Below are 22,645 nucleotides of genomic sequence, written 5' to 3'. Positions count from 1 at the left end.
GACCCGTAAAGTAGGAAAAAGAAAGAATAATCAAAAGGATGTGATATCATGGAAGTCAAGTGAGGAAAGTATTTCAAGAAGCAGAGAATACTCATGTGGGTTGAATTGTACTGAGTTTACATGAGATGCAGACAGAAACTGTCCATTGGGTATTGTGATATACTTGGCTGTTAGTGATGTTGAAAAGAACAGTTCTAGTGAAGTGGAGGGAGCAAAGCTTTATGAGAGTGGGTAAATATGCTCACTTGGGAATATAACAAACGATATACCCCTGAAAAGCTTCCTTTATAAAATCCTAGAAAAAGCTAGATAAAACATAGAAACATTCTTTTTTATTTTCTTTCTTTCTTTCTTTTTTCTTTCTTTCTTTCCTCTTTCTTTCTTTCTTTCTTTTTCTTTCTTTCTTTCTTCTTTCTTTTTTCTCTCTCTCCTTCCTTCCTTCCTTCCTTCCTTCCTTTCTTTCCTTCCTTTTTTTTTTTTTCAGACAGAGTTTCACTCTTGTTGCCTAGGCTGGAGTGCAATAGAGCATTCTTGGCTCACTGCAACCCCCACCTCTCAGGTTCAAGTGATTCTCCTGCCTCAACCTCCTGAGTAGCTGGGATTACAGGCACTGCCACCATGCCTGGCTATTTTTTTTTTTTTTTTTTTTGTATTTTTAGTAGAGACAGGTTTCACATGTTGGCCAGCTGGTCTCCAACTCCTGACTTCAGATGATCTGCCCGCCTCAACCTCCCAAAGCGCTGGGATTACAGGTGTGAGCCACAGCACCCAGCCGAAACCATTCTTTTAAGCTAATGTCTTGACGTGAGCTTAAAAGAAATTAAAGGGAATACACAGGGGCCCAAACGAAAGAAGAAACTGAAAATGGAGTGTTAATCACATGAACTGGTACTGTTATGGCAGGAAGATAAGCAGATGGACTCCTGGTCTTGGTAAACAAGAGTTTGACTTTTAAACTTATATAAGAAAGACATTTACAACTAAGATTGTGGTAGGCGGAATAATGGTCCCCGAAGATACCCGTATTCTATCCCTGGAACTTGGGAGTGTGATCTATACAGCAAAAATAAATTTGTGGTTGTGATTAAATAAAAGATCTTGAGATGGAGAGATTATTCTGAATTATCTGGAATGGGGCCTAAATGCAATCACAATATCCTTACAAGAATCAGGTAGAGGGAGATTTGACTGTGGAGGAGAAAGCAGTGTGATGACAGAAGGAGGAAAGATTTGAACACGCTCTGCTGTTGGATTTGAAGAAAGAGGAAGGGGATCATGAGTGAAGGAATCTGTCATATAGCTGTAGAAGCTGAAAAAGATAATAGATTATTCCTTTAGAGCCTCCAGAGGGAGTGCAACCCTGCTAACACCTTGACACTGGACCAGTGAAACTAATTTCAGACTTCTAGCATCAAGAATTGTAAGAAGACATTTAGTTGTTTTAAGCAACTAAATTTGTGATAATTTGTTACATAAACCAAAGGAAATTAATACAAGGACACTTCCCATAAATTCAATATCATTGAAGAGTTATGCTTGCAATGCAAGAGAGTACTAGAAAAATACACTTACCAGTGCAGAGAGACAATAAAGAAGCGTGTTTCTTTTGGCCTGGGCTTTGTGTGAAATATGAGATTCCTTGATAATTCATTTGCTAATTCAAACTTGGCCTCACGTTAATTTAGAATTTATATTTACTTAATTGCATTGATGTGAGAACCTGCAAGTTAAAATGTTAATGTAAAAAGTGATTGCAGAATTTTTTATGTAAGAAAAAAAGCAAGATAGCCAAAATATCCTTCTAAAAAAGAACGAAGTAGAGAGACCGGGAGTGCAGCTCATGCCTATAATCCCAGCACTTTGAGAGGCTGAAGTGGAGTACTGCTTGAGCCCAGGAGTTCAAGACCAGCCTGGGCAACATAGGGAGACGTCGTCTTAAATTCTTTCTTTTTAATTAGCCAGATGTGGCACATCCCTGTGGTCCCAGCTACTTGGGAGGCTGAGGTGAGAGGATTGCTTGGGCCTGGGAAGTTGAGGCTGCCATGAGCCACGATCATGCCACTGCACTCCAGCCTGGGTGACAGCCTGAGACCCTGTCTCAAAAGATTTTTAAAGAAAATAAGATGTTCCCCTTCCCGAGTCCAAGTGATCTCATTGTTCAGTTCCCACCTATGAGTGAGAACATGCGGTGTTTGGTTTTCTGTTCTTGTGATAGTTTGCTAAGAATGATGGTTTCCAGCTGCATCCATGTCCCTACAAAGGACACAAACTCATCCTTTTGATGGCTGCATAGTATTCCATGGTGTATATGTGCCACATTTTCTTAATCCAGTCTGTCACTGATGGACATTTGGGTTGATTCCAAGTGTTTGCTATTGTAAATAGTGCCGCAATAAACATATGTGTGCATGTGTCTTTATAGCAGCACGATTTATGATCCTTTGGGTATATACCCAGTAATGGGATGGCTGGGTCATATGGTACATCTAGCTCTAGATCCTTGAGGATCGCCATACTGTTTTCCATAATGGTTGAACTAGTTTACATCCCACCAACAGTGTAAAGTGTGTCCTATTTCTCCACATCCTCTCCAGCACCTATTGTTTCCTGACTTTTTAATGATTGCCGTTCTAACTGGTGTGAGATGGTATCTCATTGTGGTTTGATTTGCATTTCTCTGATGGCCAGTGAGGGTAGGGGGAGGATTGCATTGGGAGTTATACCTGATGTAAATGACGAGTTGATGGGTGCTGACGAGTTGATGGTGTGCAGCACACCAACATGGCACAAGTATACATGTAACAAACCTGCACGTTATGCACATGTACCCTAGAACTTAAAGTATAATAATAATAAAAAAAGAAAAAAAAAGAAAAAAGAAAAAAAAACAAGGATCCATTCAAAAAAAAAAGAAAAAAGAAATAAAAAGCCTAAAATACAGCCATATATATGGAAACTTGATTTATGATAAAGATGGCACTGCAGAGAATTAATTTGAGATTGATCATGGATTTAATATAAAAGTTAAAAATATGATTCACTTAGAAGAAAATATAAGGCAATATCTGTGCACCCTTTGGTAGACAAAATCCTTAGTTCACAAAAATAATAACAATAAGGAAAAGAACTATAATTGGACTTAATCAAAATTAAAAATTTCTGCTCATTAAGGATAACATTAAGATAATGAAATGGCAAGCCATAGCCTAGATAAAGCACACTATATCTGTGCAGACCTAAAAAATATATTTTGAAATATTTATATATTCTGAAAATATAAAAGCTCCTAAAATTCAATAATAAAAGTCAAAATCCAATTTTTAAATGGGCAAAAGATGTGAACAGATACTTCATCGAAGAATATATACAAATGCTCATAATCATGTGAAGGATCCTTAATATCATTTTTTTTAAATTAGGGAAATGTAAACTAAAACCTCATGGAGACATCACTTTAAATACTAGAATGGCTAAAATAAGCACTGACTGTATGAGATGGTAACAGTGGCTCATTCGTTAACTACATTTAGAATAAATACTGTAACATAATGTAATATATATCTGTTGAGATGGGGATATATGGAGATAAAATGTTCCAAGGACTTTCACTATCAGAGAAAAGTGTTAAAGTATCAATTAACGTTATTTATTTTATTTTATTTTTTGAGGCGGGTCTTGCCCTGTTGCCCAGGCTAGAGTGCAGTGGTTCCATCTCAGCTCACTGCAACCCCCACCTCCTGGATTCAAGCAATTCTCCTGCATCAGCCTCCCGAGTAGCTGGACTACAGGCATGCGCCACCTTGCCTGGTATTTTTGTATTTGTATTTTTAGTTGAGAGGGGTTTTCACCATGTTGGCCAGGCTGGTCTCAAACTTCTGATCTTGTGATCCACCCGCCTCAGCCTCCCAAAGGGCTGGGATTCCAGGCAGGAGCCACCATGCCCGGCCTAAAGTTATTTTATTTTATTTTTTAAGTCAAGGATGCATGCTGACTGAAACTCTCATACATCTGCTGGGAAAGTTAAATGGTAAAATTACTTTAGAAAACAGTTTGACAATGCCATATAAAGTTAAACATATGCTTACTATATAATCCTGTAGTTCCTTCTTTAGGTATTTACCAAGAGAATGAAAGCATATACTCACACACACTTACATGTAAATCATCCCAGTATCTTTATTCACAATAGTTGAACACTGGAAACAATCCGGATATCCTTACTGGGTGAATGAATAAACAAATTAGTAATATCAATACAATGGAATGCTGCTGTGAAATTAACAGGAACAACCCACAGATAGATGCAACAACATGAGTAAACCTAAAATGCTGGTGGAGGAAGCCAGACACAACTGAGTACATACCGTAAAATATTTATATGAAACTCTAAGAGAAAAATCTAATCCATAGAAATGAAAGCACATCAGTGGTTACCTAAGACCAAGAAGGGGATGGTATGGCACAAAGGAATCTTTGGGGAGATGGGAGTATTCTATAAATGATACTTATGAGAAAGGGCAGAAAGGGGTATCACCAGATGGTAGATGTCTCAAAGGAGCACAGGTTACAACAACACTGTGATCTGGTAATGGTCTAAGAAGTGCTAGACATCAAAGAAAATATGGATTGTACCTCTTGAGCTCTTGATTCTGAATTATCAACCACATTTTGAGAACCAAAACAGTGTATTCAAGAGGAGAGTCAGGTTTCAGTTAAGGCCAAAAGGGGTTTATGCATTCAGAGAAGAGGTTGAGAAAATAGGTGGACTCACTAAGTCATAGAGTGGCAGAGTTAGGCAGTAAGAAGAGTTTGTGATAAAGGGTTCATAAGGGTATGGGTGGTAGGGTCAGATAGGACTTTGTAAAACAGAATTAAGCCTGATTGAAAGTGAATTAACAAATATCCTTGCCCTTGTGGTGGTGTCTAAGGTAAACAGATATATGAAATGTGATTAATTCTGATTATTTCCTAAGGGGAGAATGAGTACTCATTTTGAATGCTGTAGTCTGAAATACCTAAATTTTTATCCTTAGGACCTAACTCTGTATAAGGCACAAAACAGACAGTTAGCAATGTTGGAGAAAAGAAGACAATAAGAGCTACATTCATAATAATAATAATATATTTAATAATTACTGCAAGAAAAGTACGTTATTAACTCTGATGGGAACGAATGTGGTACAGTGGGCTACTTGGCTGTGCCTGAGAATTAAAGTTCTTTCCACTCATCACAGATGTGGTTTGGTATAAGAGACACATGTCATCATGTAAGTGCACTAGAAGTGCTCAAAGGAGATGAGGGAGGACAGTCAGTTCTACCTGAGCCTTTTCAGAAATATTTTTCTAGTCTTGAAAGAGAAGCACTGGTGACAGGCTGAATATCTTTTAAAATGCCAAGAATCTCTTCATCCATCCATGATGTGTACCAAAGGCTGGATTGAGGGCCCTACCAGCTCTGACTAGCTAAGAGCTTTCAAAAAGTTGACGGTTTTAATTAAGCCCTAGAGACTAGAGCTCTAGAAATCTCTACTGAGATATGGCACAGAAACACTTATGTTGCAATACAGTTCTCTCCATCTAAGCACTAGCAGCACACTGCTATGAATGTGTCAGAGTGGACAACTGCATTTGCTAATAACCATTAATGAAGTAGCTTGTTTCTCCCATTAAGTAACTCCTTGCTTGGTATGATACGAAGGTTTTCAAGGCCTGGATCCATTCTCAGAGACTACCAGGTTACAGATTCAGAGTTTGTTAATAAGTATTAGCTATGTGGCAGATTCCTTACATGGCTTAAAATGTGTTTTGACTAATCACCCTTGATTACTCCCCGCCTAGTTGGTGCAAAGGTACTCCTTTAGGGTATTCTGTTGAAATTGTAGAGTCTTTTGCAGTCTGGATTTCATTTATATAGCAATATATAAGTAAGGTACTATAGCAGACCAAGATAGAAAAGGAAGCCCCAGAGGCTTCAGCACACATGGTTGACCCTCTGGGTAAAGTTAATGGACACAGTGCCTTCTCTGCTTGATTTCGCATATAGCCTCTTTCGCCTCATTAGGAATTCATTCCATGCCCTGCTTGACCCAGGCTAAGGAGGCTCACTTTCTGCATCCTCTTCAGCATGCCAATGCTCAGAAAGACATTCTGACCATTTCCCCTTCCTCAAGTTTGAATGACTTTGTACATATACTGCTTTATCAAAATCCTGGGGGACAGAGACAGTAGGGAATATTCATAAATGAGCAAAATGGAGGCACAGAGAGAATAAAGAAATTGCCTAAGATACAAAGCAAGTAAGTGGGAGCACTCAGAACATCTAACTTCTAGTGTAGTACTCATTGAGACTAGAACACATTGCTAGCAATTGTAAAATTATTATGATAATATTGTTGTTACATTAATTATACTATTATAATTAATTATATAGTATGACAACACTATTGTTCAAACAACAGTAAAGACAATAGTCATATTAATTACAGAAGCTACTATTTATGGAATGATTACTCTGTGTCAGGTATTATACTATAGACTATATATATAATCTTAAATCCCCAACAAATCTCTGTGTTATCTGGTGTTATCACCCCCCTTTTACACATGATAAACTGAGGCTGTCTGGGGTAAAACACCTTATTCAAGGTCATATTACTAGTAAGTGAGGTTGCCCAGTTTTCAGCCTAGTTCATTCTGACTCTAAAGCTTATACTGTTAATCACAAGTATATATATATATATATATATATTCACATGCATAACTAAAATATGAAAAGATTAGAAAAAACGTAAAATATAATTTAAACGTAAATAAAATTTAGCCTTGAATTTAGAATAACACTCCCCCCAAAAAAGAATAATTGATCTAAAGACAAGCTTGGATTTGGCAAAAACTCCCGAGAAACAGATTTCAAAATAGTTTTCATCGTTCACAAAGCCCAGTAGGGACCTAGGGTGTGATGCAGCTACAGAGCCACTTTCCACAATAGTTTGCTGCATTATCAGAAGAGTGTCCAAAATTAAGGAAGTAAGCATCCTACTGAATTCCGACCATGTCCTGAGTCTTGGACTCAGTTCTAGGCTATTCAGGAAAAAAAAAAAAAAGGCCAGGATAGGAAAGGAAGTAACCAAGAAAAGGAGTTCATGAGGTGAACATGAATCTCCATGTTCATTCTGAAGATGAGTAGTTTCGCAAGGAACCATAGCCCTTTTTAAGTCTCTGAAGGCCTGTTCTGTAGAGTAAGGAGCAGATTTTTTTCCTTGCGTGGCCACAGAAGAAACTCCAAGATCGGTCTGTGGGCCAGTAGCTAGAAGAAGCCAGATTTCAGTTCGTGAGCTAGCTTTTTCTAATTAAAATGCTCCCTTACAATGAAGTGGGCTACCTGCTCTTCAATGGAAATATTTAAGCAGAAGCTAGAGGACAACAATTAAATGTAATCCATTGCAGATGCCTATATAGTCTTCTGCCAAGTGGGATGGGCTGGTTACTAGGTGGACCCATCAGATTTGATAGTCTGGTGTTTTTTGTTTTTGTTTTTTTAATTTAATTTTAAATGGGCCATTTTGAGTGGGGTAAAGCTTCCCCTTTCAAATAGGAAATCAGTGATTTCATCGAATAAGTTCTCAATGTCTTCCAGTTGCAACTGGTTCTCATCTTTTCTCTCCTCAGGTGTCACCACTGTGCTTACCATGACCACCTTGAGTATCAGTGCCAGAAATTCCTTACCTAAAGTGGCATATGCGACGGCCATGGACTGGTTCATAGCCGTCTGTTATGCCTTTGTATTTTCTGCACTGATTGAATTTGCCACTGTCAACTATTTCACCAAGCGGAGTTGGGCTTGGGAAGGCAAGAAAGTACCAGAGGCCCTGGAGATGAAGGTGAGATATAGCAAAAGAGGAACTGAGAAGCACCCCCTGAGAGACCTGTATTGGGACCAGGAGTGGGCAGTCTATAGCCTGCAAGAACTGGGCAGGGCTATGTGCTATTCACTGGGGTCATCAATCCAATTCTCAACTGGAGTGCTTCTTGGCAACCTGGCATGTTGTCTAAGGGCAAAGAAAAGAGGGCAGGTATCAAGGAGGATTGATGTCTTGTGGTGAAGGATCAAACCTAAATGTGATGCTGCTAGATTCAAGGGGGACCCATTGGTACTTACAAAGTCACTCAGAGGCTTGGACTCTATCTTCAACCCAGAGTACAATCTCTAAGGCCACCTCTGCCCCTCTTTTCAGTATATTCAAATTATAGTCAAAACAAAATGATCATTTTTCCTTCTGTGTCTACTTATTTTGTATTCTGTACCTGAGATGCTGTTTGTTTTTTCCCCTGCCTGCTAAAGACCTACTCATTCTTTAAGACCCAACTGAAATGTTACTTTCTCCATAGAGCCTTTCTGGAATCATTCACAGATTTACCTTTTCTTGAGGCATGGGTGCTTCTGATATTAAAATAATTTATTTGTATTAGTTTTTGTCTTCCTCTCACTAGACTTGAACATTTTTGGGGCAGAGGCTTGTCTACATCTTATTTCTAGCTAGCCAATATCCTTGCATAGCATCTGACTCACAGTAAAAGCTGAATAAATGATGACTGGATTGCTGCATTGATGGGAATGAAGAAGAGAGATTAAAATCATTAAACCAACTACATTGATAGGAATAAAACATGAACACAGTGAAATAAAGATTGTTGTCCCTGGCTGCTTTAAATAAGTTCAGGTTGCTAGAACTAGGTAAAGATTACCAAAATATGCTAAGAGGAACTGGCAAATGTGATCTCAGGACCATCCTGGTACTCCTCAAGTAATCATGGAGAAGAGAAATGGTAATGATTTTTCAAATTAGGAGAAAATATGTATTGCATAGAGTATAGATTGGTGAGTTGGCAAAATTTTTGAATAATTTTACTTATTTAGATAAAATTTATTAACTCCTTGCTATAAATTATGAAGAAATAAGTATAGTTCTACTTCCTAATCTACTCCATCTACCATAGGATTTTTTTCGTTGGTTTTATTGTACTTAATCTAGTTGTTACCTTTGTACCCTTAAAATATTTTATTCCTCCATAACTTGGTTTATCAGCTAGGAACAGGGTCTGTTAGCCCCCCACCCACGATGAATATAAGGAAATCAGTACACATCCACTCCTACCTCTCCTTCTCTCTACCAGTTCCTGTCATCTCCTTACTTCTGTTTGCTATACTACTATTGCTCCATTATTATGTTTTATAACACGTATATCCTTCCATGCAATTGTAAATCCTATAATTGTTCAGTCATAGTTCTACATTTAAATGGGTTCTTTTCTTAAAATCGTCCTTGTATCTATCATTTCTATTCATTGTATATTTACATCAATTCCTTTTTTAACTTTTAAGTTCAAGGGTACAAGTGCAGGTTTGTTATATAGGTAAGCTTGTGTCATATGGGTTGGCTGTATGCTGTACAGATTATTTTATCACCCAGATATTAAGCCTAGTATTCATGAGTTATTTTTAATGATTCTCTCCCTCCTTCTTCCCCCCACTTTCCTAAAGGCTCCAGTATGTGTTGTTTCCCTCTATGTGTCCATATAATCTCATCATTTAGCTAACTTCTATAAGTTTCTTTAAGATGGTCTCATGGGAACCATATTTTCTTCTGTTTTGAATGTATAAAATCAATGTCTATTGTGTTTATACTTAAATAATAGTTGAGCTGTTGTGCAATCCATGGGTCACATTCTCTTTCTCTGATGACTCCGTTAAGACATTGATTACAATACTCAATTGGTCATTTTCTTCCTTTTGTAACAAAGTTTGTACTAGTACCATGATAGTTAGTATTCAATTATTACTTGAAGTTGCATTAGAGAAATTTTTTACTACCCTTGTTATGTATGGAAGTATCATTTGGGGAGTAACTGAGAGAGTTAGCAGGATAGTAATGAGTAGCTGAGAATGAGTAGTAGAGAGTAGTTGAGCATCACTTGTTGTCTATACAATCTCTTATGAGTAGTCTTCCCTGTAGTTGTGATTCTACTTCTGACTAGTAAGAACTTTCCCTTGTTCACAGGAAATCCCTCTATGTTGATACAGGTGTCTGTGTGCATGTCTCCATGTGTGTTTGTGTATGTACTTGTGCATGTGTATGCGTGTATAGTGTTATATTCTTTAATTTTCCAGTCTCTGTCTCCTCTGCCACTATGTGGTAGTCAGAGTTCCGGGATGTTCTCATAACCAGCTTGAAAACTGATTTTATTTCAAAACAGGGATTGTTTCTTTCCTTTGTCAAGTCATGCCACACACTTTTGGGACACTATCTTTGACCAGAAATCTGGAGCAGCAGGTATCCTCAGTGTCATCTTCACCCTGATCTGATTTTCACTGCACTTCACTTTCACTTTCCCTTCACTTAGGAGCCCTTACTTTTTGGGATTAAGGTTATAAAAGCTATTAAGTTTCACCAAAGATAGAGTTTTGGTTTTTATTTCTCATCTTATTGTTTTTGGTTGGTTCCAGAGAGGAAAAGTGAACAAAGATACCTTATTCTGACATATTAAACTGGAAGTTCCCTAAAATATATTATTAAACAGATAGATATTTTAGGAGCAGTTACAACAATCAGTGATATACAGCTTGAGTTCACTATAAAAAATTATATCAAACTAACCTCATGGGCATTTATCAACAGTTTATTGGACTGTCATAAATTTTAAGAAAATGTCATAAATTTTAATAAAACATTTGACTAACTTTTTAAAAATTATACCTCCATGAAGAAAATGAAGCAAGCTGGATGCGGTGGCAGGCAGATTGCTTTAGCTCAGGAATTTGAGACCAGTCTGGGCAACATGGTAAAATACCATCTAAAAAAAAACTTAATAATTGTCTGGGCGTGGGTGCATATGCCTGTAGTCCCAACTAGTCAGGAGGCTGAGGTGGGAGGATCATCTGAGCTCGGAAGTTCGGACTACAGTGAGCCAAAATTGCACCACTGCACTCCAGCCTGGGCAACAGAGTGAGATGATGTCAAATTAAAAAATGAAGGCAGAGAGGAGAGAGAGAGAGAGATAAAGGAAAGAAGGAAGGAAGGAAGGAAGGAAGGAAGGAGAAAAAAATAGTACAATTAGGCTGATGTAGTTGGTTGACCAATTCAAATCAAATAGAATTAACTGATGGCGCTGGGTGCAGTGGCTCACACCTGTAATCCCAACACTTTGGGAGGCCAAAGCAGGCAGATCACTTGAGGTCAGGAGTTCAAGACCAGCCTGGCCAACATGGCGGAACCCCATCTCTACAAAAAAACAAAAAATAGCCGGCATGATGGCATACTACTTGGGAGGTTGAGACGGGAGAATCACTTGAACCCAGAGGTTGCAGTAAGTCGAGATTGCGCCACTGCACTCCAGCCTGAGCAACAGAGAGAGACTCTGTCTATAAATAAATAAATAAATAAATAAACTGATGGAACGACAGACAGCAAACTGAATGGAGGTCCCTGCGGATACACTACAGGACTTTGTCTTTGACCCTGCTTTTTCAAATGTTGTTATTAATGACTCAGATGAAGACATATAGGGTAGAAGACTCAAATTTATAAGCTGGTATTAATGAATATTGATTGGGAAATGAGTATTTTCTGAATTAGGAATCAAAAAGGATTTCTAATTTGAAAGGACAAGCTTAAATTAAAATATTAACATTTGCTAAATCAAACATAAATTTTTTTATTTTTTATTATTATACTTTAAGTTCTAGGGTACACGTGCATAACGTGCAGGTTTGTTACATATGTATACTTGTGCCATGTTGGTGTGCTGCACCCATCAACTCGTCAGCACCCATCAATTCGTCATTTATATCAGGTATAACTCCCAATGCAATCCCTCCCCCCTCCCCCCTCCCCATGATAGCCCCGGTGTGTGATGTTCCCTTTCGCAAGTCCAAGTGATCTCATTGTTCAGTTCCCACCTATGAGTGAGAACATGCGGTGTTTGGTTTTCTGTTCTTGTGATAGTTTGCTAAGAATGATGGTTTCCAGCTGCATCCATGTCCCTACAAAGGACGCAAACTCATCCTTTTTTATGGCTGCATAGTATTCCATGGTGTATATGTGCCACATTTTCTTAATCCAGTCTGTCACTGATGGACATTTGGGTTGATTCCAAGTCTTTGCTATTGTGAATAGTGCCGCAATAAACATATGTGTGCATGTGTCTTTATAGCAGCATGATTTATAATCCTTTGGGTATATACCCAGTATGGGATGGCTGGGTCATATGGTACATCTAGTTCTAGATCCTGAGGAATTGCCATACTCTTTTCCATAATGGTTGAACTAGTTTACAATCCCACCAACAGTGTAAAAGTGTTCCTATTTCTCCACATCCTCTCCAGCACCTGTTGTTTCCTGACTTTTTAATGATTGCCATTCCAACTGGGTGAGATGGTATCTCATTGTGGTTTTGATTTGCATTTCTCTGATGGCGAGTGAACGAGCAGTTTTTCATGTGTCTGTTGGCTGTATGAATGTCTTCTTTTGAGAAATGTCTGTTCATATCCTTTCCCCACTTTTTGATAGGGTTGTTTGTTTTTTTCTTGTAAATTTGTTTGAATTCTTTGTAGATTCTGGATATTAGCCCTTTGTCAGATGAGTAGATTGCAAAACTTTTCTCCCATTCTGTAGGTTGCCTATTCACTCTGATGGTAGTTTCTTTTGCTGTGCAGAAGCTCTTTAGTTTAATTAGATCCCATTTGTCAATTTTGGCTTTTGCTGCCGTTGCTTTTGTGTTTTAGACATGAAGTCCTTGCCCATTTTTTACTTTAAGTTCTAAGTACATGTGCATAATGTGCAGGTTTGTTACATATGTATACTTGTGCCATGTTGATGTGCTGCACCATCAACTTGTCAGCACCCATCAACTCGTCATTTACCTCAGGTATAACTCCCAATGCAATCCCTCTCCTCCTCCCTCCCCATGATAGGCCCTGGTGTGTGATGCTCCCCTTCCCGAGTCCAAGTGATCTCACTGTTCAGGTCCCACCTATGAGTGAGACATGCGGTGTTTGTTTTCTGTTCTTGCAATAGTTTCTGAGAATGATGGTTTCCAGCTGCATCCATGTCCCTACAAAGGACACAAATCATCCTTTTTGATGGCTGCATAGTATTCCATGGTGTATATGTGCCACATTTTCTTAATCCAGTCTGTCACTGATGGACATTTGGGTTGATTCCAAGTCTTTGCTATTGTGAATAGTGCCGCAATAAACATACATGTGCATGTGTCTTTATAGCAGCATGATTTATAATCCTTTGGGTATACACCCAGTAATGGGATGGCTGGGTCAATGGTACTTCTAGTTCTAGATCCTTGAGGAATCGCCATACTGTTTTCTATAATGGTTGAAGTAGTTTACAATCCCACCAACAGTGTAAAAGTCTTCCTATTTCTCCACATCCTCTCCAGCACCTGTGTTTCCTGACTTTTTAATGATTGCCATTTTAACTGGTGTGAGATGGTATCTCATTGTGGTTTTGATTTGCATTTCTCTGATGGCCAGTGATGATGAGCATTTTTTCATGTGTCTGTTGGCTGTATGAATGTCTTCTTTTGAGAAATGTCTGCTCATATCCTTTGCCCACTTTTTGATGGAGTTTTTTGTTTTTTTCTTGTAAATTTGTTTGAGCTCTTTGTAGATTCTGGATATTAGCCCTTTGTCAGATGAGTAGATTGCAAAACTTTTCTCCCATTCTGTAGGTTGCCTGTTCACTCTGAAGGTAGTTTCTTTTGCTGTGCAGAAGCTCTTCAGTTTAATTAGACCCCATTTGTCAATTTTGGCTTTTGTTGCCATTGCTTTTGGTGTTTTAGACATGAAGTCCTTGCACATGCCTATGTCCTGAATGGTATTACCTAGGTTTTCTTCTAGGGTTTTTATGGTATTAGGTCTAACATTTAAGCCTCTAATCCATCTTGAATTAATTTTCGTATAAGGTGTAAGGAAAGGATCCAGTTTCAGCTTTCTACTTATGGCTAGCCAATTTTCCCAGCACCATTTATTAAATAGGGAATCCTTTCCCCATTTCTTGTTTTCTCAGGTTTTCAAAGATCAGATGGCTGTAGATGTGTGGTATTATTTCTGAGGACTCTGTTCTGTTCCATTGGTCTATATCTCTGTTTTGGTACCAGTACCATGCTGTTTTGGTTACTGTAGCCTTGTAGTATAGTTTGAAGTCAGGTAGCGTGATGCCTCCAGCTTTGTTCTTGTGACTTAGGATTGTCTTGGCAATGTGGGGTCTTTTTTGGTTCCGTATGAACTTTAAAGCAGTTTTTCCAATTCTATGAAGAAACTCATTGGTAGCTTGATGGGGATGGCATTGAATCTATAAATTACCGTGGGCAGTATGGCCATTTTCACGATATTGATTCTTCCTACCCATGATCGTGGTATGTTCTTCCATTTGTTTGTGTCCTCTTTGATTTCACTGAGCAGTGGTTTGTAGTTCTCCTTGAAGAGGTCCTTTACATCCCTTGTAAGTTCGATTTCTGGGTATTTTCTTCTCTTTGAAGCCATTGTGAATGGGAGTTCATTCCTGATTTGGCTCTCTGTTTGTCTGTTACTGGTGTATAAGAATGCTTGTGATTTTTGCACATTAATTTTGTATCCTGAGACTTTGCTGAAGTTGCTTATCAGCTTAAGGAGATTTTGCGCTGAGACAATGGGGTTTTCTAAATATACAATCATGTCATCTGCACACAGGGACAATTTGACTTCTTCTTTTCCTAACTGAATACCCTTGGTTTCTTTCTGTTGCCTGATTGCCCTAGCCAGAACTCCAAGACTATGTTAAATAGGAGTGGTGAGAGAGGGCATCCCTGTCTTGTGCCAGTTTTCAAAGGGAATTTTTCCAGTTTTTGCCCATTCAGTATGATATTGGTTGTGGTTTTTTCATAAATAGCTCTTATTATTTTGAGATACGTTCCATCAATACCAATTTATTGAGAGTTTTTAGCATAAAGGGCTGCTGAATTTTGTCAAAGGCTTTTCTGCATCTATTGAGATAATCATGTGGTTTTTGTCTTTGGTTCTGTTTATATGCTGGATTAGGTTATTGATTTGCATATGTTGAACCAGCTTGCATCCCAGGGATGAAGCCCACTTGATCATGGTGGATAAGCTTTTTGATGTGCTGCTGAATCCGGTTTGCCAGTATTTTATTGAGGATTTTTGCATCGATGTTCATCAGGGATATTGGTCTAAAATTCTCTTTCTTTATTGTGTCTCTGCCAGGCTTTGGTATCAGGATGATGTTGGCCTCATAAAATGAGTTAGGGAGGATTCCTCTTTTTCTATTGATTGGAATAGTTTCAGAAGGAATGGTACCAGCTCCTCCTTGTACCTCTGGTAGAATTCAGCTGTGAATCCATCTGGTCCTGGACTTTTTTTGGTTGGTAGGCTATTAATTATTGCCTCAATTTCAGAGCCTGCTATTGGTCTATTAGGGATTCAGATTCTTCCTGGTTTAGTCTTGGGAGAGTGTAAGTGTCCAGGAAATTATCCATTTCTTCTAGATTTTCTAGTTTATTTGCATAGAGGTGTTTATAGTATTCTCTGATGGTTGTTTGTATTTCTGTGGGGTCGGTGGTGATACCCCCTTTATCATTTTTTATTGCGTCTATTTGATTCTTCTCTCTTTTCTTCTTTATTAGTCTTGCTAGCGGTCTATCAATTTTGTTGATCTTTTCAAAAACTACCTCTTGGATTCATTGATTTTTTGGAGGGTTTTTTGTGTTTTTATCTCCTTCAGTTCTGCTCTGATCTTAGTTATTTCTTGCCTTCTGCTAGCTTTTGAATGTGTTTTAAGAATGTTGAATATTGGGCCCCACTCTCTTCTGGCTTGTAGAGTTTCTGCCGAGAGATCTGCTGTTAGTCTGATGGGCTTCCCTTTGTGGGTAACCCGACCTTTCTCTCTGGCTGCCCTTAAGATTTTTTCCTTCATTTCAACTTTGGTGAATCTGGCAATTATGTGTCTTGGAGTTGCTCTTCTGGAGGAGTATCTTTGTGGCGTTCTCGTATTTCCTGAATTTGAATGTTGGCCTGCCCTACTAGGTTGGGGAAGTTCTCCTGGATGATATCCTGAAGAGTGTTTTCCAACTTGGTTCCATTTTCCCCCTCACTTTCAGGCACCCCAATCAGACGTAGATTTGGTCTTTTTACATAATCCCATACTTCTTGCAGGCTTTGTTCATTTCTTTTTCTTCTTTTATCTTTAGATTTCTCTTCTTGCTTCATTTCATTCATTTGATCCTCAATCGCTGATACTCTTTCTTCCAGTTGATCGAGTCGGTTACTGAAGCTTGTGCATTTGTCACGTATTTCTTGTGTCATGGTTTTCATCTCTGTCAGTTCGTTTATGGCCTTCTCTGCATTAATTATTCCAGTTATCAATTCTTCCACTCTTTTTTCAAGATTTTTAGTTTCTTTACGCTGGGTACGTAATTCCTCCTTTAGCTCTGAGAGGTTTGATGGACTGAAGACTTCTTCTCTCATCTTGTCAAAGTCATTCTCTGTCCAGCTTTGATCGGCTGCTGGTGACGAGCTGTGTTCCTTTGCAGGGGGAGATGCGCTCTTAGTTTTTGAATTTCCAGCTTTTCTGCCCTGCTTTTTTCCCATCTTTGTTGTTTTATCTGCCTCTGGTCTTTGATGATGGTGACGTACTGATGGGGTTTTGGTGTGGGTGTCCTTCCTGTTTGTTAGTTTTCCTTCTAATAGTCAGGACCCTCAGCTGTAGGTCTGTTGGAGATTGCCTGAGGTCCACTCCAGACCTGTTTGCCTGGGTATCAGCAGCAGATGCTGCAGAAGATAGAATATTGCTGAACAGCGAGTGTACCTCTCTGATTCTTGCTTTGGAAGCTTCCTCTCAGGGGTGTACTCCACCGTGTGAGGTGTGGGGTGTCGGTCTGCCCCTAGTGCGGGATGTCTCCCAGTTAGGCTACTCAGGGGTCAGGGACCCACTTGAGCAGGCAGTCTGTCCGTTCTCAGATCTCAGCCTCCGTGTTGGGAGATCCACTGCTCTCTTCAAAGCTGTCAGAGTCATTTGCGTCTGCAGAAGTTTCTGCTGCTTTTTGTTGTTGTTGTTGTTGTTGTTGTTTAGCTGTGCCCTGTCCCCAGAGGTGGAGTCTACAGAGACAGGCAGGCCTCCTTGAGCTGCTGTGAGCTCCACCCAGTTTGAGCTTCCCAGCGGCTTTGTTTACCTACTTAAGCCTCAGCAATGGTGGGCGCCCCTCCCCCAGCCTCGCTGCTGCCTTGCTGTTAGATGGCAGACTGCTATGCTAGCAATGAGGGAGGCTCCGTGGGCATGGGACCCTCCCGGCCAGGTGTGGGATATAATCTCCTGGTGTGCACATTTGCTAAGACCCTTGGTAAAGCGCAGTATTGTGGTGGGAGTTACCCGATTTTCCAGGTGTCGTGTGTCTCAGTTCCCCTGGCTAGGAAAAGGGATTCCCTTCCCCCTTGCGCTTCCCAGGTGAGGCGATGCCTTGCCCTGCTTCAGCTGTCCCTGGTCGGGCTGCAGCAGCTGACTAGCACTGATTGTCCAGCACTCCCTAGTGAGATGAACCCAGTACTCAGTTGAAAATGCAGAAATCACCTGTCTTCTGTGTCACTCACGCTGGGAGCTGGAGACTGGAGCTGTTCCTATTCGGCCATCTTGCTCTGCCCCCCTCTCAAATGTAAATTCTTACTCATAGGTACAAAAATAGATCTGGGATAAAAAAGCTTAACAATTAAACATTGAAAATAAAATGCTAGGATATGAAGAAAAAGCAAATCTAATGTACACCTACTTTGTGGTACAACTCTTGAAAAGCTCAATTTGATTTGGGTCTGAGTTAAGAATCACCTAGAACTAATGAGGGGATAAGCCCTTTTTATTATGTACTGTTTGGCCCATGCTTAGAGTACACTGTTCCAGTTTGGTTACTACACTAGAGGAGGGACAATGCCTCAGGGGGATGATTATTGCTATTTTCAGATACCTGCAAAGCTTCCATTATGTTTTATAAAAAATGAGACAGATTTTTTTTTTTATGGCCAGCAAGAGGAGTGGAAGTGGTTTGAAGACAGAGAGAGGACTCAAATAGATTGTTAGAAACTCTAGAGCTAGACATCAGAAATGATGACCATTTCTCCATTTAAAAATTGCTAAAACTTTAAATAGAGAGAACGAAAAGTATATTATAAAACTATTTTCCAAAGATAGTGATCTGTCTTCCTCTTTAGTCTCTCTCTATGGTCAGTCCATTTAAGTTATCTCAAGAAGTATATTATGAGAATTGAAAAAAGTATGGAATGCACAAAAATGGATCTCTAATGTACAGGTGCTATGCTTTGTCTGCACTGCTACAATGTGGAGCAACTAATAGTGAGATCAACAGAAAAAAATTTGAGGTGCATTGGAAGTGAAAATATTAGAATTTAATAATAACTTAGTTTCTTTTTTCTTCCATTAGAGAGACTTATTAAACTTTTTTGCTTCCTAAAGCTAGAATGAGTGAGCATAAAACAGTTTTAAAATAATATAACTGATTTTAATATTTATTTGTGATCTGTATATGATCAGGCATTAGATAAAATGTGAGAGGAAACATTATAAAGGAAAAAAAGAAGATATGGAAGTAAAACCTCGTTTTCTAATGAAGATAACTCACTACCCTGTAACCGCACTCTAGAAAATAGATGAACTGTGGATTTTTGATGATCAACCACATGTTTTTATCACTGCTTCCTTTGAAGATTCTGCTAAAATGAGAGTAAAGGAATAAAACAGGTATAAAACCACAAGGTGAGCAGGACAAGGGATGTCAGTCAGACAAGAAATATTAACACATCTATAGAAGAATGAACATGGAAGGAGGTTATAACAACTGATTTATCAAACTGCAGTAAAACATAACCCTGGAGAAATTCAGTGTTAAGAAGCGCTAGATACAATAGAGAACAAAACAAAAGTCTGTGTACAGAGTAGTTGAGACTCCAGAGCCTGTTCAATATGTGAAATGTCTCTAGCCAGATGTATACTCTCCAGGAAAAAACAGCAGGGTTGCTCTTCTAAAGAAACTGAGCATCCCCAAAGGAAAATTTTTGCATACTGACATTTTGAAGTACTGCCTCAAAATGACCTGCTTTACCTAATCATCCTAAATCACAGCCCACCAATCAAAAAGCTCGGGTTAGCTACATGAGCAAACAGACATCTTCTCTGTTGCCAAATAATACTGGGATATCAAGGATCACCAATTAAAAGTTTGCAATGTGAAAGAGAATAGCAAAGATTAAAAGAAAAACAAACAGGCAAACAAACTAAAAAGGAACACCTCACCTTGAAGGGAGGGGACAGACATAATTTAGGAAATTAAAGACAATGTAAGAAAAACAAAACTTTTACTTTAGATTTGTAAATATATCATATTAATAAAATAAGAACAGGATGCTATACAAAAGAAATTAGAGAATAAGGAAGAGGTATTGAAATTAAAAAGAATTGCCAAAATAAAAATTTCAATAGAGAAGTAGGAAAATAAATTAAAGGAAATCAATCTATAGGTAGGGCATTAAAAAAAGAATGTGAAAGGAAAGGTAACAGATCTAGGAATGAAACCAGGAAGTTCATCCAAATTTAAAAAGAAAAATTATATCGAGTATCTTTCCCAACCACAATAGTATGAAACTAGAAGTAATAAAGAGAATAATTTTGGAAAATTCACAAATACATGGAAATTATACAACATTCTCCTGAACAACCAATAAGTCAAAGGAGAAATTAAAAGGGGAATTTAATGTATCTTGAGAAAACAATAGGCATACAATGTACCAAAACTTATGGGATGCAGCCAAAGCAGTTCTAAGAAGAATGAAGGTTATAGCAAGAAACACCTACATCAAAAAACAATAAAGATCTCAAATAAGCAATCTAACTTTATGCCTTGAGAAACCAGAAAAAGAAGAACTAAGCCCAAAGTTACTAGAAAGAAGCAAAGAATAAAGATCAGAGCAGAAATACATGAAATCAGGAACTTAAAAAACAATAGAAAACATCATTAAAGCTAAGACGTGTTTTTTTTCAAATATAAACAAAATAGACAAACGTTTAGACTAAGAAAAAAGAGAGAAGGCTCAAATACCAAAAATAAAAAATGAAAGAGGAGATGTTAACAACTGATATCACAGAAAAACAAAGGATCATAACAGATTACTATAACAATTATATGCCAACAAACTGATAATCTAGAAGTAACAGATAAATTCCTAGACATACATCACCTGCTAAGACTGAATCATGAGGAAATGGAATATCTGAACAGACCAATAATTAGTAAGGAGCTGAATCAGTAACAAAAAGTCTCCCATCAAAGAAAAGCCCAGGACCTGATGCCTTCACTGCTGAATTCTACCAAGCACTTAAAGAAAAACTAATACCAATCATTCTCAAATCCTTCCAAAAAATGAAAAGGGAATACTTCCAAACTCATTTTATATGGCCAGCATTACCTCATACCAAAGACAGGCAAATATACTACAAGAAAAGAAATCACAGGTCAATATCCCCAATGAACAAAATAGATGTAAAAATCCTCAACAAAATTCTAGCAAACCAAAGTTAACAGTACATTAAAAGAATGATTCCCCAGAACTTCTTAATAAATAAATACGTGTGTGTGGTGTGTGTGTGTGTGTGTGTGTGTGTATAATGGCTGTAAGGGTTAAATCGTAACTTAAAACAAAAATTCACCTTGACCAAGTGGGATTTATCCCATGGTGTAACATGTGCAATATATAAATATACTACACCACATTAACAGAATGAAGTCCAAAACCAGTTCGTCATCTCAATAGATGGAGAAAAAGCATTTGACAAAATTCAACATTCTTTCATGATAAAAGAAAAGCCTGTCAACTAATTAGATATACAAGAAATGTACCTCATCAAAATAAAGGCCATATATGACAAACCCACAGCTAACATTATACTCAATGGTAAAAAGTTAAAAGCTTTTTCTCTAAGTTAGTAACAAGACAAGCATGTCCACTCTCACCACAGTATTGGAAGACCTATCCAGAGCAATTCAACAAGAGAAATAAATAAAAGGCATCCAAATTGGAAAGGAAGAAGTCAAATTGTCCCTGCATGTGGATGGCCTGATCTTATATATAGAAAACCCTGAAGACCCTACAAAACAAACAAACAAACAAACAAAAACCTGTTAGAACAGATGTGATTGCAGGCTCCTGTAGTCCCAGCTACTTGGGAGGCTGAGGCAGGAGAATGTTGTGAACCTGGGAGGCGGAGCTTGCAGCGAGCTGAGATCCGCCACCGCACTCCATCCAGCCTGAGCGACAGAGCGAGAATCCGTCTCAAAAAAAAGAAAGAAAGAAAGAAAGAAAGAAAGAAGAAAGAAAGAAAGAAAGAAGAAAGAAAAGAAAAAAGTTGAACTCACAGAAGCAGAAGGTAGAATGGTGGTTGGTGGTTACTGGGGACTGGAAGTCAAGGGTAGTTGTTGTAGTAAAATACAAAATTTTGCTTAGATAAGAATAAGTTCAAGAGACCTATTGTACAACAAGGTGACTGTAGTTAATAGCAATGTTCTGTATTCTTGAAGACTGCTAAGAGTAGATTTTAAATGTTCTTATCACAGAAAATGATAACTGTGTGAGGCAATGCATATGTTAATTAGCTCAATATAGCCATTCCATAAAGTACAAATATTTCAAAACATCATTTTGTACATGATAAATATATCCAATTTCATCTGTCAATTAAAAATGAATGAATAGAAATAAAAATTATAAAAAGTGAAGTACTAAAGTGACAACTGCGCAGCATGCAAATTTGCAAAGGAACCAGTCCAGTTTGCAGATGGATACTAGAGGGATTTATATAGTCGTTTATAATGTTATCACCACTGGTTATTGATAGAACTAAAAATTTTGCTATAATTGTAGTAGAGGATTCAGGAAGGGTTACATTTGTGAAATAAATCATTATTTATCATGAAAAGACAACTGGTAGTAAGCAAAACTGGTAGCAGTATAAATGTATAAAAGTATAGAAATAACTATTAGAAGTGTTAATATCACCTAAGAGAATTAAAAATAAACACCTACAAGGAGCTGGACAATGGGTTTGGGTGCATTGGGGTAAGGGTTTCTTGATTTTAATAAGTTTTCAACTTCAATTTTTTAAACTATGTCCATTACTACTTTAAGTTATTCAACATCAAAAATAATAAAAGGAAAGTTAAATGAAAAAACAAATCTCAACATTTAAAAAGAGGAAAATTATTCTTAGAACCATTTGCAAAATTTGTATAACTTCTTGTATAAATTTTGCAAAAATATAGTAATGCTTGGACTCTCTTTTTTTATTTTCAAATGGTGCTGGGAAAATTGGCTAGCCATAAGTAGAAAGCTGAAAATGGATCCTTTCCTTACTCATTATACGAAAATTAATTCAAGATGGATTAGAGACTTAATGTTAGACCTAAAACCACAAAACCCTAGAAGAAAACCTAGGTAATATCATTCAGGACATAGGTATGGGCAAGGACTTCATGTCTAAAACACCAAAGCAACGGCAACAAAAGCCAAAATTGACAAATGGGA

General features: G+C 38.0%; 1 protein-coding gene across 1 annotated transcript in view; it reads left to right on the top strand.

Moving 5' to 3' along the window:
* The window catches only part of GABRA3 (gamma-aminobutyric acid type A receptor subunit alpha3), a 330,737-nt gene that overhangs the window by 295,909 nt on the left and 12,183 nt on the right, over window positions 1-22,645 (top strand). The window contains 1 exon segment of the mRNA XM_033201527.1: window positions 7,669-7,880. Coding sequence (XP_033057418.1) covers window positions 7,669-7,880 — 212 coding nt within the window.

The sequence above is a fragment of the Trachypithecus francoisi genome, unplaced genomic scaffold, assembly GCF_009764315.1.
Source record: "Trachypithecus francoisi isolate TF-2019V2 unplaced genomic scaffold, Tfra_2.0 Lachesis_group6, whole genome shotgun sequence".
Lineage (NCBI taxonomy): Eukaryota > Metazoa > Chordata > Mammalia > Primates > Cercopithecidae > Trachypithecus > Trachypithecus francoisi.
This window is presented reverse-complemented; position numbering and strand designations above follow the sequence as displayed.